Source organism: Patagioenas fasciata, chromosome 14, assembly GCF_037038585.1.
Source record: "Patagioenas fasciata isolate bPatFas1 chromosome 14, bPatFas1.hap1, whole genome shotgun sequence".
NCBI classification, from domain to species: domain Eukaryota; kingdom Metazoa; phylum Chordata; class Aves; order Columbiformes; family Columbidae; genus Patagioenas; species Patagioenas fasciata.
This window is the reverse complement of record NC_092533.1, coordinates 18,804,213-18,820,834: the sequence shown is the minus strand read 5'-3', so window position 1 is coordinate 18,820,834 and position 16,622 is coordinate 18,804,213. Positions and strand designations below refer to the sequence as shown.

At 51.7% G+C, this 16,622-nt stretch overlaps 1 protein-coding gene across 3 annotated transcripts in view; it reads right to left on the bottom strand.

The window, feature by feature from the left end:
• The window catches only part of SIL1 (SIL1 nucleotide exchange factor), a 101,462-nt gene that overhangs the window by 64,425 nt on the left and 20,415 nt on the right, over positions 1–16,622 (bottom strand). For all 3 annotated transcript variants that reach the window (XM_065849417.2, XM_065849418.2, XM_065849419.2), the window contains exons 3-4: positions 12,851–12,965; positions 9,819–9,954 (exon numbers count right to left, since the gene is read on the bottom strand). In XM_065849417.2, the coding sequence (XP_065705489.1) occupies positions 9,819–9,954; positions 12,851–12,955 (241 nt within the window). In that variant the 5' untranslated portion in view covers positions 12,956–12,965. The remainder of the gene's footprint in view (positions 1–9,818; positions 9,955–12,850; positions 12,966–16,622) is intronic.

The following is a 16,622-nucleotide window of genomic DNA, read 5'->3' as shown; positions in this document are numbered from 1 at the left end:
CACATTTGTTCTGGTATTCGTTGCAAGTAAGAACAAACACAAAACAAACTCCTAGACCTCGCACCGAACAGCCTTTTTAAATTTACATCCCAAATTCATTGCAGGTTCTAAAATGAATGGAGGGCAGAGATCAGAGAAAACGTCTCCTTCAATCAGGACAGCATGGTGGATATTCAGGGTCTTCCTCAGAAGAGCAACGTGCTGTTAAGCCAGGATGGAGCAGGCAGAGCACACAGCACTGGAAAGGGTTTGTGGACAAAGATCTGCTGCTGTGTGATCCCACAAATAAACACATGGGAAAATAAAGAGTAAGAGCACTAATTCACAGGCATGAACTGTGAAGGAGCGGAGTGAAACACTTCATGCAGGAGCCGCTTGAGTGTGTGCCGACTGCCTGAGAAATATTCTGACTTTGTGCTCGCCCATCTCGAATCAGTTTTGTAGAAATTTCAGCAAGCAGGGCCTTAAGAGTGCAGAAAGGAATGGCCAGAGCAAGATGGAGGGGAAAAAGAGTTTCCTCCTAATTATGAAAAAAATAATGCTGTGGAACTGTGTTTTAGTGATGATCCAAACTGTGGGTTCAGCTCCCAGAGCCGGGTGTTTGAGTAACAGCGTTCAAACAGGGACCAAGCCCAGCGGCTCCCGGAGCATGTGGCCACATTCCTGTGCTGGGTGACGGGTTCAGGAATGGTCATTCCGGGCCCAGGCTGTACAGTACTGTTGTTTAAACAGCACTTCTGGGCCCAGAGCCGTTCTGTGATGGTCGGCAGGCGGGTGAGGAGCCGATTGGTGACGCTGGGGACGGATGGGGACAGAGCCGGTGCATCCCCTCGGGGCCGCGGCAGACTGCCTGCCTCCACCGCGGCCGGCAAATGAGAACAAATGGTCTGGAAACACAACGTCTGCATTGTATCAATAGGTCAGGGATTAATGTATGAGACTACATAGTCAAATTGCAAACGCAGAAAAACATCAGCCCTGTGGGAGGCCTGACCTGCAGAGCCATCGTGTCCAGTTGTGGTCCCTCAGTTCCAGAAGGACAGGGAACTGCTGCAGAGAGTCCAGCGCAGCCACCAAGATGCTGAAGGGAGTGGAGCATCTCCCGTGTGAGGAAAGGCTGAGGGAGCTGGGGCTCTGGAGCTGGAGAAGAGGAGACTGAGGGGGGACTCATTCCTGGGGATCAATATGGAAAGGGGCAGTGTCAGGAGGATGGAGCCAGGCTCTTCTGGGTGACAACCAGTGACAGGACAAGGGGCAATGGGTGCAAACTGGGACACACGAGGTTCCACTGAAAGATGAGAAGAAACTTGTTCCCGGTGAGGGTGTCAGAGCCTGGCCCAGGCTGCCCAGGGGGGTTGTGGAGTCTCCTTCTGTGCAGACATTCAAACCCGCCTGGACCCCTTCCTGTGGAACCTCAGCTGGGTGTTCCTGCTCCATGGGGGGATTGCACTGGATGAGCTTTCCAGGGCCCTTCCAACCCCTGACACTCTGGGATTCTGTGCAATGGCCAAGCTCTCCAGGAGTGTGTGGTCACCAATGGTCTGCAGCGCCCGGGAGCAGCCTGGGAAAATAACACCCACACTGGGAAAATATCACCCAAACCAGGAATGAACTGCCTGGGAGCCTGTCACCAAAGAGGAGAGAAGACCCACTCAATGAGGTGACAGGGCACAGAGCTGCACTGGCACAAGGAGCTCCCCTCGCAGCTCGGAGGGGATCAGGACAGGTCTGATCCCCAGCACCCCCCACGGCGCTTTGTGGGGATTCAAGGTTTTCATGGCCATGAAGCAGCCTTCAGGGTTTCACGGGGACGGAGGCGCAACCCACGGCTAGGCAAGCGCACACTGCAACACCGGGAAGGCTTTTCTCCCAGGTCAACACCACGCGTTGGAAGTGTAAGGGTAAGGGAGCTGCTCTGATTATATTGAAAAGACTCTAGAACCCAAGTCGCACTTGTTGACAAACACTTTCTTATAATACTCAATGAAACGCTGGAGCCAAGGTCCTGGGCTCGCTTGCCCTGGAAGGAAGAGGGATCTCACTCAGACTGGCAGCTCAAGATAACCAAGGCTGGATGCACTCCCAAACGTTTTCCACGAGGGAAAACATTTTTCTTCCAGAACACTGTTACAAGCTTGAAATAAATGTGCAGACTGTTAGATACAGACAGAGATAAAAATAGGCCTGTTATTAAATACCTCTTCTTTAATGAGGTTCATCCTTCTAAGCAGTCACACGACGTTTGTTAACGTTATTGCAGAAAATACAGCATGCTAGCACATAAAAACCATAGCGAGACGTTCCTCATCACCCGGCACACGCTGAAGCGTCTCCTGCAGCTGCCGTGCTCGCAGCATCCCCGGCTTGGCAGCAAGGAGATAAAAGAGAGAGTGGGAAACAGTGTCTCTCTTCTTTCAAGGCACTTTTTCCCTTCCAAACAATGCAAATTTAACCATATGGATGATTCCCAGTGCCTATGTCTGCTGCTATACCACCTTATTCTCTTTGCTAACGTTACATTATACCACCACCAGTCAGAGCATCATGAAAGCTGAGCTTGAAAATATTTTGAACAACACAGCCTAACTTCCTCCTGTTGCACAAGAACAAGCTGCTTGGCTCTCAAACAGCTCCATCCCCTGGTGTATAACCACCTTATAACACACCTGTCACACGCCATGGGGCGGCCACAGCGCGGGCAGGAGGACACAGCACTACACCCCTTTCGGTTGTGCCCAACGTCCCAGCACAGGGCCACGTGTTAGAGAAGCTGAAAACTTTTATCTCAGCTGCTTAATTAGTTTTTGGCGGTATGTGAATCACTGCAAAAGACTCGTTGTTTAAAAAAAAGACAGTTTGTTTAACAAAACCAGTAACACCACGGCCAGCAAGGGACAGTATTCGCCAAAAACCCATCTCTGCCCCTAAACCTGAGCAATCCATGCAGTAAATTTAGAGCCTTTCTCACCGCTGCTGCCAGGATACCAGCGGTTCTTGAAATGACAGAAGACAACACAAGTTTTAGCTGCATTTGGGGGGATGAGAGGGAACCAGCTGCCATTTCATTTCACAAATACCGAGCCCAACGCCCTCACAGACGTGCTGGGAAACGGCGACTGCAGAATTGTTGGAGAATGGCTTAAAAATAAGGGACATGGGTCTATAGAGCAGTTGTACGAGCAGAGCCTGTTCTGAAGGCCTTAGCATAAGTAGCAAGACTGGGCCGCAGTGGGAACCACTGACTGTTTCAGTAAAATCAGCAAGGTCACTGCGACCTTAGCAGAGTCTCACAAACAGCTTTCAACAGCACAATAATGTAGAATAAGCATAGCTAGGAACTGTAAGTAGGAGGACCATGCAAATGTGACTATTAGAGTTTAAGCCAATTAGTAGGTGACAGGTATGCATAATTATCGTGAACTGTATAAGTATATGCTGTTCGGGCTAATAAATCGAAATACGCTTTATCACTCATATTGAGTCGACCTGCGTGCTCCTCCGCCGCTCAAACAGAACTTCCAGGTCATGGAGAAGCAGCGAGAAGCGCAGGGAACGGAGGCGGAGCAGCACGGGGCCGAGCAGAACACGGGGCACAGACACCAACCCCGGCACCCCGCTCAACTACAACCTGCGAATCAAGGGTGCTGACACACACCCAGCCATTTCTGCCCAGCTCCCAGGAATGATTTAGTTCCAGAAGCTACGCAGTTCTGAGGTCTCACATCATTAAAATTTAAAAATATACACACTGCATTTACAACATGCTACAAAATACACAATCAAAACTGCATTGCTACACTCATCAAATTAGAGGAGGAGTGTTTTTATAATGTGGGAGTTCAGTTACCGGCCTATAAATTTCTGTTGTTTGCTCTGGTTTCCCATTTGTTAGTGAACAGCAAAGGCTCTGCAGCTCTACCCTCCCCAGCAAGGCTGGTGTTGTGCCCTGGGGCCCAGCTCACCAACAGTCACTGCCAGCAGGTTTGCTGGTGACACCAAGCTGGGAGGAGTGGTGACACTGGAAGCTGTGCTGCCATCCAGAGACCTGGACAGGCTGGGGAGCTGGGCGGGGAAAATTTAATGAAATAGAACAAGGGCAAGTGTAGAGTCTTGAATCTGGGCAGGAACAACCCCAGGTTCCAGTGTAAGTTGGGGAATGAGCTATTAGAGAGCAGCGTAGGGGAAAGGGACCTGGGGGTCCTGGGGACAGCAGGGTGACCATGAGCCAGCACTGGGCCCTTGTGGCCAGGAAGCCAATGGTACCTGGGGTGGGTTAGAAGGGGGTGGTCAGTAGGTCAGAGAGGTTCTCCTGCCCCTCTGCTCTGCCCTGGGGAGACCACACCTGGAATATTGTGTCCAGTTGTGGCCCCTCAGCTCCAGAAGGACAGGGAACTGCTGGAGAGAGTCCAGCGCAGACACCAAGATGCTGAAGGGAGTGGAGCATCTCCTGTGTGAGGAAAGGCTGAGGGAGCTGGGGCTCTGGAGCTGGAGAAGAGGAGACTGAGGGGGGACTCATTCCTGGGGATCAATATGGAAAGGGGCAGTGTCAGGAGGATGGAGCCAGGCTCTGCTGGGTGACAACCAGTGACAGGACAAGGGGCAATGGGTGCAAACTGGAACACAGGAGGTTCCACTGAAAGATGAGAAGAAACTTGTTCCCGGTGAGGGTGGCAGAGCCTGGCCCAGGCTGCCCAGGGAGGTTGTGGAGTCTCCTTCTCTGCAGACATTCAAACCCGCCTGGACCCCTTCCTGTGGAACCTCAGCTGGGTGTTCCTGCTCCATGGGGGGATTGCACTGGATGAGCTTTACAGGGCCCTTCAACCCCTGACATTCTGGGACTCTGTGATTCACTGCTGTTTCACGCAAGGTTTGACTATACAGGTCCAGGGCTACAATGCTCCCAGCATCACCTCCCCTGGCACCCCATGGGGACACCATACTGCTCCCCGCTGCCCTTGTGCGCACTGAAGGGAGATGGCGTGACAAGGACCATCCTGTGACTCCCCAGCTCCGGGAACCTGCCGGTAAAGAAAATCCAAGTGGATAACGCAGAGAAAGGCTGGAGATGGGTGACAGCGCTGCTCCCAGCTGAGCCAGAGGGAAAGACGCACGCACAGACAGCATTTCCACATCCAAAAGCTGGCATGCTTCACACCTCCCCTGCTCAAACAGCGGTGCTGACACCTCCTGTCCGCAGGCTCCCCAGGCATCTCTGGAGCAGTCCTGGTCCTGCCTCTTATCCACAACAGGCAGCAAACACCGTTATTCCTCTCAGAGGAGCGAGGCACAGAGAACTGGATTTATTTCACATGTCCGCCCTGCAGTGCCCTGCGCCAGAGCCTGGCGCAGCACGTGGAGCTCCAGCCCCGCGCCTCTGCCAGAGCCGACTTCAGTGTAAGGAGGAATTAAGCACAAGCCGGCATGACAAGGAGAGAAGTCAAAGAGAGCCCACAGGGACGGGGAAGCCGAGAGAGGAGGGCACAAAGGCACACGGTAATAAACAGGACAGGCATAAGATATATTTGAGACATCAAAAGTCTCATCTGCGAGAGGTCAGATGGAAAGAAGCAGAGGAAGAGCTGTTGGTGGCCAGAACTCCACCTCCAAGCACCAAATGTCTGCAACTGCTCCCAAGACTGCCTGGGCTTTCCGACCTGCTCTAATCACCCTGCAGCTCCCCCTGTTCCACAGGCGAGATTTTTCCCCTCTGCACATCCGTAGCAAGTTATTTTACCAAAAAAACCCCAAAAACCAGCATTTCATGTGGCATAAATGAGGTTTTTAAAATCTCATTTGCTTTCCCTCTTCATGCAAACCTGAGCTGATCTGATGAGGCTCCGATTTCCTGGATTACACACGTCAAGCTTTGCAAAAACAAGCATACCCTGGTGGTTTAATGCCATGTTTCACAGCCCTCTCTTGCCCGTGCTGACATCAATATTTCAGAGACCTGCATGTAATGTAACTGTTTGAGTTAGGTCTAGGTCACCCAGAAAGCAATGGTTCGGACAGATTCATTAACTGAGCACAGCAATTAGCAGAGCAGTGCAGCTCAGGACGTCTGGCGAGCAGCAGGAGCTGAGCAGAGGGAGGGGATCCCCGCCGGGCCGCAGCATCCGCACGGGACTGCGCGCCAAGGGACGGATCCTGCTGCCAGCACCTTCTCCAGCTCCAAACACCTCTCCTCGGCCTCCAGCAGCGCCACGTCGCTCCGACGCTGAAACCTCTTGAAAGGCAAAGATCGGCGATGAAACCAGACTGAGTTATGCCCCATCCCGAGTCCTGCTCTTTCTAGTCAAACCACACAAAGTCCATCAAAGCGGTTTCTGAAATTACCTCCCCAAGTGAACGCTTTCTTTGAGAACTGCGTTTCCATACATGTAAAACCTTGTTTGTGCAGGAAAGGAGACCTGAGACAAGTACGAACAGCAAAGGCAGGGAAAGCAGCCCGAAGACCCTGGGAAGCTGCAGCCGTGGATATTTAAATGCTAAGCAATGTGTCATCGGCTCCCTGCTGAACATAAAATGGTCTCATCTTTGCAGAAGCAGCAACAACAGCACGCTCACATCAACTTCGCTCCGGCAGTTTGATCAACAGCGGCAGTCAAGGCTTCTTATTTTTTAACTGCAATATAATTAGGCACTTAGGAAAATGACTCTGAACGGTACAAACGCCACAGAGTAGCTGCAGGTATCAGCACAGAGCTCTGCAAGCCAGAAGATTAACTACAGCAAAAGTTATGGGCAAGCCGAGCTCCTGCAACGGATGCTCTGCCCGGCTAGATACTGAAACATGCCGTCCAAACCTGAGAGATCCAACGCTGCAGCTTTTCAGTCGCCGGTGCAAGATTTTGCCCCATTTCCCCGGTCTGCAGGGAGCTGCTCTGGACCAAAGGAAATTTTTCTGTGTCCCACTGTGGGCTTCTCTCAAATGGAAAGCACACAGATAGTTAGGGCAGATGAGGTTCTCGCTTGGTCCATCCGGATTTGGAAACTGGACACGTTAATTCCAACTGTCAGCTGAGGAACCTGCCAGGGAGTTACTGCGGCATCAGGGCGCAGGAATGTGCCGCTGGCGTGGACATGGCAGAGCCCGCCGGCAGACACACGGCACCCCGGGGTCAGTTAGCCCCCTTCTTTCTCATCTAAACCCTTGCGTCTTAGATCCTGTTTCTTAATCTTCACAGCGATGGCTTCCCAGAGGAGCCGCTTCTGACCCTAACGTAGGGTGGAAAATCTGCTGGTCAGTGATACGAATACATGGCCAGAACAAACCAACCTTCCACCATCATCAGAAATGATAAGTAAAACACGAGGTGCCCAAGTCACAAAAGCAGGAATTTCCCAGGAGATGAAGCCTTCACGTGCTCTAGAACTTTGCACGGCAGCTTTGAGGTCACTTGGAAACACGGAAGAAATGCTTTTATATACAGAAGCGCCATGAAAACTGTCAAGAGAAGACCATCAACACTGTCCAACCCTTCCACTCACCTCTGCCATCCTGCACACTAAGCACAAGCCTTTGATTGCCACAACCATCAAGCAAGACCACCTTGAAAAGCCATTGGGTGCTCCTGTGTGCAGACAGACTCACCTCCCGTGCCTGCAACAGCTCAGCGTAAGCAGAACAAACGCAGCCACCTCTGCTGGCTTTCTCCAGGGGCTCACAAGGGTGCTGGCACCGGGGAAAACGCATTCAGAGAGAGGAAAAAACACATCAGAGGGAGCAAAACTGCAAAAAACATTCTGCCTGTGGTGGAACCTGAGCACGAGCCGTGGTGTGAGCAGGGGCTCGGAGGACACTGCAACCCTGCTCGCTAACACCCAAGCAGCCTGCAAGTTCAACAACCATGAACACGGCGAAAAGCCCTGTGGATGTAGCCTTCGTTTCCTCAGATAACACAAAAAATGCAATAATGGAGGTGCTGGGAGGCTTTCCAAGGCGCACGTATCCTTTCTGTCAAACTCCACCGCGCCTGGTGCATTATTTAGTGCCGAGTGCAGAAGAAGCGATGCCTAACAAGGTGTTAAAGGACTTGGTGAAGTTTCAGCCACCTTCCCGCAGCCCGTCAGCGCCCGGCTGGCTGGCACAGGAGACAACTCATCTGCTGGCTTCCCGATCACAGGCGGCAGAGCTCTCAGGGTACCTGTCTCTCTGTGTTTGCATCCAGCTGCCTCCAGCAGTTTGAAGCGAGCTCCGAGCGCCAGAAAATGCTTGATCAAAACCCCGCTCACATTGCAGGCAGCGAGGGAACGGCCGCACAGAGCAGCGGTACATCTACAATAACCATCAAATCAGGTGGGGAGATGTGACAGGTTACAGGGTGGTGACACTGCTGCAGTCTCGGCGGAAACGCAGTTTGATGCAATTAGCAAGAAGGAACTGGGAAAACAGCCGAGTACAACTGGAAATATATGTACAAAAGAAAAGCAACTGTGGGACCAGACAGAAGCATCAAGATCCTGCGTTGAGCTGAGAACAGAAATAAGATGGAACGGGAGCGTGACGGGGGGAAACGCGACCCTGAGCTCCCTTCCGCTGTTTAAAATCAAGGATCCAGATTCCAAATCAAACTTTTGTTTCCCCACCAAGACCGGTCCCGATTGCTGCGGGGACACAAGGGCAGGCGGTGCGGGGGCACCCGGGGAGGCGGGCAGAGAAATGAAGCTGCTGAGCCCCCCCTTCCACAGCCCAGCGTGGAGCTGCTGCAGAAATGAAGTGGAACAGGACACCCCAGCAATGGAGAACAAACCCAGCAATGACAACTGTAACGACTGCAAGAACATCCATATTCTGCTTCAACAAGGAGGGGCGATCTGCCAGTCTGAATACTAAGCAGGGACACCACACGCCTTCCATACATAATGGTACAAAAATGGAATATAAGTATATACTGCAGCTTCGTGAAATTTAGGAGCTTTTGCTAGACTTTTATGCTATACAAAGATTTACACTTGGAATAGTCATTCTGCTCTATCTGGCAGGAATTTCAAGGCAAATGGATCCCATATTTATACTTTCAGCGATAATACTGAGCACAGGGTAAAGCTCTTTTCAATTCAGAGCACTTTATACAAATTAATTACCACTTAGTTCACCCTTCTGAGGCGGGAAGGTATTACACCTGCATATACATAAGGACACCAAAGCACAAGTGGATTAAATACCTGGCCCAAGACCCCAGAGGCAGCCTTACTAACCATCCTAATTGCCAAACCATGTGCGCACACACGCATCTGTGTGTGTTTAAACGCGCTCATCCTCTCCAGAGCCCTTCCCAGCACAGGGCTTTTTGCAGCAAAGCCACCTGCTCACCAGTGTTTCCTCACCACACAAGTCCCATGCACATCTACTAAAAGATACCAACCAAAAATAAAAAGGAAGATGTTTTTTGTGGGATGGACAGATGGGGATAAAAACTGGATTTGCAACAGCCAAGGAACAGAAAGCTCGTAGTTAAAACACTGTGCGGCGTTACATCGAGGAGCCCGGATCGGACCGGCACCGAGCAGCGTTTCGCACAGCAGACCTGGCATGTTATAAACTCTGTCCCTTAACAAGCGTGCAAAGAGGAAAAGGGGTTTGGAGCTGGTGGCAGAGACACATCAGCACCTCTGATGTGACCGGCAACCCCTCCACCTGCTCCGGGGAACCCAACGCACTTGAGCACCCACTCGCTGGGCCGGGGATGGTCTCCGGTCCCACGTCCACACCTCTTCGTGTGAACACCTGCAAATAACGCATTGTCATGGGAACAATGGGGTGGTTCCGCAAGGCTCCCGTGGTGCCGGAACGCTGGTGACAGGCAGCATGTTACCTGGGCGGATGGTTTGCCACTGATGTGTGGGGTAAAACACCTCCAGGTCCTCAGGATCAGCATCATCTTCTGTCACCGGCTCCTTCCCGCTGTCACCTTTCGTGTCACTCTCTTCTATTTTTGTGAGGGCAAACTCCTTTTGGACAGAAGAGATTCAGCTCATTAGCAATTGCATCTGGGTAATTTAGTGCCGGCTGAGGATACAAAATTTTTTCCATCGCCAGCAGATTTTGGTTTTTTGACATCCGAGATTCTTTCCACATGGTTAAATTTAGATTTAAAGTATATTAAAGGTTAAACACACATAACTAGCATGACATTTGTGCTGAACAAAGCAACGCGGTTTATTTCCTATTCCAAGCTTTTGCAGCGCCTCACCTATATCACACCAGAGCCAGGAGCCCTGACTATTATTAGGGTTGTGTAATGTTGTAAGACCCCGTTTTCCCTCGCCTAAAAATATGTCAAACTTTACTTTTTCAGCTGGAATTTTCCACACGAGTGGAACGCCTCAAGCCTTGTGTTGTTGGGTTTTACATATATACTTTTTTCTTTCCCTAAATGCACTTATTTCAGGCTTGGAGAAGATTTCAGCTAAAATAGTTCAGCTGTTTCCAAAATAGGAAAACAACACTGAATTGCCCACGCGATAAAAACGCCAACATCCTTTTCTTTACCCGGTGTCCTCGAAGTCTCTTAAAACAAGGAGGCTGCGATTCCATCACCAGCCGCTACCTGGGGGTGCGGCGGAGCGGCCGGGGCCGCGCGCAATGGGAAAAACGAGGATGAAAGCAGGAAAATCCTCCTTGCTGCGAGGGAAACCTCGCTGCTCAGTGCAAGGTCTCCCCAGGGAGCTGTGGGGAGTGGTGTAAAACCGCAAGGGGTGAAATGATAGAGCGCAGAGTGAGTAACGACCCCAGCTGTCTCACACGAGGCGGCTGAGCGCTCGGGAAGCTGGTCCGTGCTGCTCTGGTTTGCCCAGAACAGATACGCTGGGTAACCATCCAGACAGCGCGTTATCAGCTGCTGCTATCACCAAGGCTGACACCGCCGAATAATTCCACGTCACCAGCCTATAGGGAAAGATTACTCCTAATTGTTGGTAATTAGAAGAGTTACAGCTCAGTTCATGAAGTGTTTTGATAGTAACCCTTAGAAAGTTTTCACAGGGAAACAAAGAGAAGTTAATGAAGAGGTGAACGGGAAACTTTAGGCCATGTTCTCCCTTCACTTCTTCCACCCCTTGGGAAAAAAGCATGTAAATTTTCTGGCAGAATGTGGGTGCTTTGCATATAAATACCTGTTACCCAGCCTAGGAGAGTGATCCTGAGCAAGAGAAACATCACCCTGAGCGAATCACGCACAGTTTGTGCTGAGGGTGACGCGCAGGACGGCTGACGAACCCGCGGATGGTTTGATTCCATCTGTCCAAAGGGATGGAAATCTGAGAAACACATGTGGAAACAGCTCGGCTGCTGCTTTCACTTAGTGCATCAGAGGCTTGGGATTGTTAAAATTATGACAAATGGTTGAAGCTCAGTAACAATAACAAACATACAAAGCTAGGTTCTGCGGATGAAAATCAATGTTAACATTTTCTGAGCCAAGACTCAACAGGACTAAAATAAATGAGTCACAGCAGTTATTACTCGGCTTATTTACGCTGTTATATTATTATCCAAGAGGGACTTAACGATACGGGCCACTGTAAATTTACCAACAGGCCTGCAAGTGCTCTATCTGCTCAAACACATAATGGAGATGGCTAATGGTTACTGGCTCTGCTTCAGAGCAGTGCCACGGCCTCAACGTTCCGTGAGGATAAAGGGATGTGACTCGGTTCGGTTAAACGTTACTGCCACTGCTTGGCCACAGTTCCTTTGCAATACCCCGTTTTCAGTAATATTTCTGGCAAAAATAGGCAACACCACACAAGCGATTGTTTATTTACGTAGAAATTAGGTAGAATCCTTTTCGGTTTGTTTCTAGAATTTAAATAGCAGAAAGAAAGATGTTTTCTAAAGAACAATAACTGAAAAACCTCTTTGCTTTATTGGTTTGAAATCAGCTGAAGAGCCTCAGCAGGGAGGGTTGGAGACAACCCACAGTGTGTGTGCAATAGAGGAGGGATGTCCCCATGTCCCCAGCACAGAGCCGGTGTAAGGGGGGCGATGGGAGAGCGAACCCCAAATTGCATGAATCCTGCCTACCCCTCAGCACCAATTCGGGCCCCTGGCCCTGGGGGGCTGTTGTCCCGCTGGGTGACTCCGCTCCAGCCTCCTCCTCTCCCTCCCTGAAATAACGATGACTTATCTCATTGTTCTGCGACTCCAGGTGGGCCCGTGTGTTTAAACAGCCCCCAGAAAACTGCATCACACAGCCCACAGACCAGCGAGCTGCAACGCAAAGGCGGGAGCCAGTGTCCAGGGACACGGGGACCGGTGATCCCCAGGCCGGTGGTGCTGCTGCGACACCCCGTTTAAAGCCACAGCATCAACTGAACTAAGCCCAAACCGCTCTGCTGCTGCGGAGCGCATCTCGTGCCAGCTCCAGGACACTTTCCAGACCTGCTGGTCGGGCACCACTCGGGAGCAGAATCCACACGGGGTTTGTTTTGCACACTCGTACAAGTGCAAAGGGGCCTACAGCAACTGCGGCTCCGCAATAGCGCTGCGAGGAGCAAAATCCCCACACGTGGGATGCGGGGACCTGAGCAGAGGCTCTTCTAAGCCCAGCTCAACAGTGGCACCACTAGGAACCTGATCGAGGACATCTCCTCCCTTCTTCTCACCACCAGACACAAAACTAGCTCTGCCTCTTGCCACCGGAGGAACGTGTGACAACTCCAAGTTGAAAAAGTGACACCCAGCAACAAGAGAGCTACTCGAGTTGCAGACTCGCCGGATCGAGCGCATTCTGGATTTCCTGGGCTGAGGCCCCTCTGAGATGTTACTGCAGAGCCGCTGCCGAGCAGAGGGGACCCGGACAACCCTTTGCGAGCGCAGAGCTCGGCCGGAGCAGCCAACACTTACGGGAACTCTGTCGCTTCGGCTTGGCCAGGAAAACACCGCGGAAACCAGCAACAGCAGCAGGTTGACTTTGGCAGCGGTGGAGAGGAGACCAGCCCAGTGAGACATCACTGCCAGCCTAAAATACAAAGAAAAACACAACCAGTCGTGTTTTAGGCCATGTTTTCACAGGTTTCAGTATTCTTTACGTGACATTTTGCAACACAGCGTGCGTTCGGGGTGCAACGCAACACCTCAAGGTGTCAGCGCGCGGGGCAGCAAGAGGTGCCGATTTTAGTGCTGATGGAGTTTATGACAGGTAACAACAAAGTGGCTTATAATGACCCCACAGGGGCTTCTGTGTCTGCGGGAAAACACAAAGAGACCTGCAAGTCTTGTTTAAAATAGTTTTGTCAGCACCATAGATGACAACAAGGAAATCAGTTGAACTCAGTTCAATCCTGCAAAGGCTTTTTCTGCCTGTGTCTCATTTTAAGCACAGAAGTAGCTGCGCTAATTCAAATCACACAAAACCACCACCACAACGTTTTGCAGGGGAGAGCAAGGTTTGCTGGGTGGTTCCTGGGGGGCCAGGGTGTCCCTTGGTGCTCAGAGCACCCTGACCCACCACAGAGCACCCCCGAACCAGAGAAGGGGGAGGAAAAGGGTCCTGTTCTTGGGGCTGTCAGTCCTGCTGGCACAGAGCTCGTGTCCCCATTGCTCCATGCGTCCCCACGCACACCATGTCCCCACGCACCTCGTGTCCCCGTCCCCACACACATTGTGTCCCCGTTGCCCCATGCATCCCCACACACATCATGTCCTCATTGCCTCATGTGTCCCCACGCACATCATGTCCCCATCGCCCCGTGTGTCCCCACACACACCATGTCCCCATTGCTCCGTGCGTCCCCACGCACACCATGTCCCCACGCACACCATGTCCCCGCTGCCTTCGCAACACCAGGCTCCAAACCCTCCCCCAGCACTGGGCTGGGGACGGAGCAGGCGCCAGCACAGGGGCTGGAGAGGAGCTGCCTTTGACGGGCTCTAAATTTACACACTGCTAAATTAAACTAAATTAGGTCTTTTGCAAGAAGATGGGACTGATTAGTTCCGTTCAAACACTCCTTCATTACTCATCGCTCTATCAAGTCTGCTCCTACTCCTGTCCAGGTTTAAAAGAATTTCCTCCCCTACACTCAGTCCTAAATATCTTTCTGTCTCTGCTGTCCATAAGGACGGCCCATCAGCGCAGACTTTTTTTCCTCCCTTGACACAACCATCTTCTATCCCACAGAGCAGAAAACAGGGGCCAGCCAACACCAGCTCTGCCACCAAAGGACCTTCTCCCCAGGAACAAGCGCCAGGAGCAGAGGAAATGGCCTCAAGTTGCGCCAGGGGAGGTTGAGGTTGGATCTGGGGAACAATTTCTTCCCCAAAGGGCTGTGGGGCATTGGAACAGGCTGCCCAGGGCAGTGCTGGAGTCACCATCCCTGGAGGGTTGGACAGACGGACATGAGGTTCTCAGGGACATGGGGCAGTGCCAGGGCTGGGTTACGGTTGGACTTGATGATCTTGAGGGGCTTTTCCAATTTAAATGAATCTGTGGTTCTATCCTCTAAGATGACTTTGGGGACATGGAGAGACTGGAGTCCTCTCCTTCCACCCCTTTGCTGCTGTCTGCTCTCCCCACTCCATTCTGTTACTTCTGCCTCTTCCTGCTTGGTTTTTGCTTTACCAGGAAAAGGCAAAAGACCACAACACGCTGGTCAGTGGTGGACAGCTAGGAAAAAGCAGCAGAGCAGGGAGCATGAATAGTAATAAATCTGATACATTTCTGCATCTTCCAAAATCTCCTGAGCCAGGGTCTTTCTGAAGAGCAGCTTCTATCTTTGAACTCAAATCCAGATCAATTGGGTTTTTGTTTTTCCCCATTAATTGCTTCTGGAGCAGATCTGGACTTTCAACACCCACAGTATCCCTCAGCAACGAGTTCCACTGCTGAATTTTAAGGGAGTGGAGCATCTCCCATGTGAGGAAAGGCTGAGGGAGCTGGGGCTCTGGAGCTGGAGAAGAGGAGACTGAGGGGGGACTCATTCCTGGGGATCAATATGAAAAGGGGGAGTGTCAGGAGGATGGAGCCAGGCTCTTCTGGGTGACAACCAGTGACAGGACAAGGGGCAATGGGTGCAAACTGGAACACAGGAGGTTCCACTGAAAGATGAGAAGAAACTTGTTCCCGGTGAGGGTGGCAGAGCCTGGCCCAGGCTGCCCAGGGAGGTTGTGGAGTCTCCTTCTCTGCAGACATTCAAACCCGCCTGGACACCTTCCTGTGGAACCTCAGCTGGGTGTTCCTGCTCCATGGGGGGATTGCACTGGATGAGCTTTCCAGGGCCCTTCAACCCCTGACACTCTGGGATTCTGTGATTCATACCACGTCTGAAAGTGCCACCTTGCATTCTCAACCTGGTCCTTGATATCATAGAATCACAGAATCATTTTGGTTGGAAGAGACCCTCAGGATCATCGACTGCAACCATAACCCGACTCCAGCACTAAACCGCGTCCTCCTTCCACATTTCCTGTCTCCTAAAGAACCACCTCAAGGACCCACAAGCCCTTACGACACTCCAAGCAGGGCAGGACAAAGCTCTCCGTTTCCAGCAGACAGGCAGGGACAACCTGTGGCTGACGCCTCCATCTCTCTCGGGCACTGCGAGTGCAATCAGGCCACGAACCAGCCCCCAGTGTCCTGAGCTGGGAAACCCAGAGTGGAATTCACAGCCTCAACCTCCACCCGCACCTGGATCTACGTGCCCTTCCGGCCAATGCCACGGTCAGAATCTCAACCTCACGCTGCCCAAGACGCTCTGTTCTCCCCTCAACGCACCTCGCAACAAACTGCTGCTTTGCACATAGGAAACAATATTAGTGGGGTTTCTTTTTTGTTGTGTTTGGTGAGTTTGTTTGGGTTTTTTTTTTTTAGTTACAAAACAAGCAGCAAAACTGAGATAATGAAAAATAGATGAAACCCTCAAACTTTACCTGCGAGCCTGGAAATAAAAAGAGAAAAAGAAGAGAAAGAACTTCAACAAAGCAGCAGCTGAAAGAAAACATGCACTCCCGTAAAAATAGAGCTCACGTGTACCGAGAGGGCTGGCAGCAAACGACAGCACGGGCTCCGCAAAGCCTCCCCCGGCCTGGAAGGGGTATCGGTGCAACAGCGAGCAGCTCGCTTGGCCCCAGGTAGGCAGAGGAGTCACCACGTGAAACCCGGGGCTCGAAGCTCCTGGAGAGAAGCCTGCGCAGGCTGACACCTCCTGACGAGACAGACGCGCGCCAGGATTTCCACATCAAATGCTGTCGAGCGGGTACGATGCACTTTTAGAACAAGCCCTGCAGGCTGCAGAGCAGGCAGGTGGTGGCCGTCACCTGCACTGGAAGCGTTTGCTCCGGTTTAAGGACGAACTGCAGATCCAGCAGCACCCACATGCGCCAGAACCGCTCCAGGGGGACCGCAAATAACCCTTGGGTGGGCTTGTTCTTCCAATAATCCTTGGGTACTAGGGAAAGAGCAAAAAGTGGCGCTCAAAGAAGGCTCTGCTGCCTGTAGCGGCGCTCCCATCAGAGCAGGCGATGGTCTGGGAGGTTCTCTCTGCAGCTCCAAAACACCCGGCTGCACTGGCAGCCGCAGACACAATCGCGCTGCCATTATGTTCTCTATTAGCAGGGACATTTTTCCTGATTTTACTGGCTGCGCATCGGTAAGTGCCGCACGGCCCCGTGGATGGGC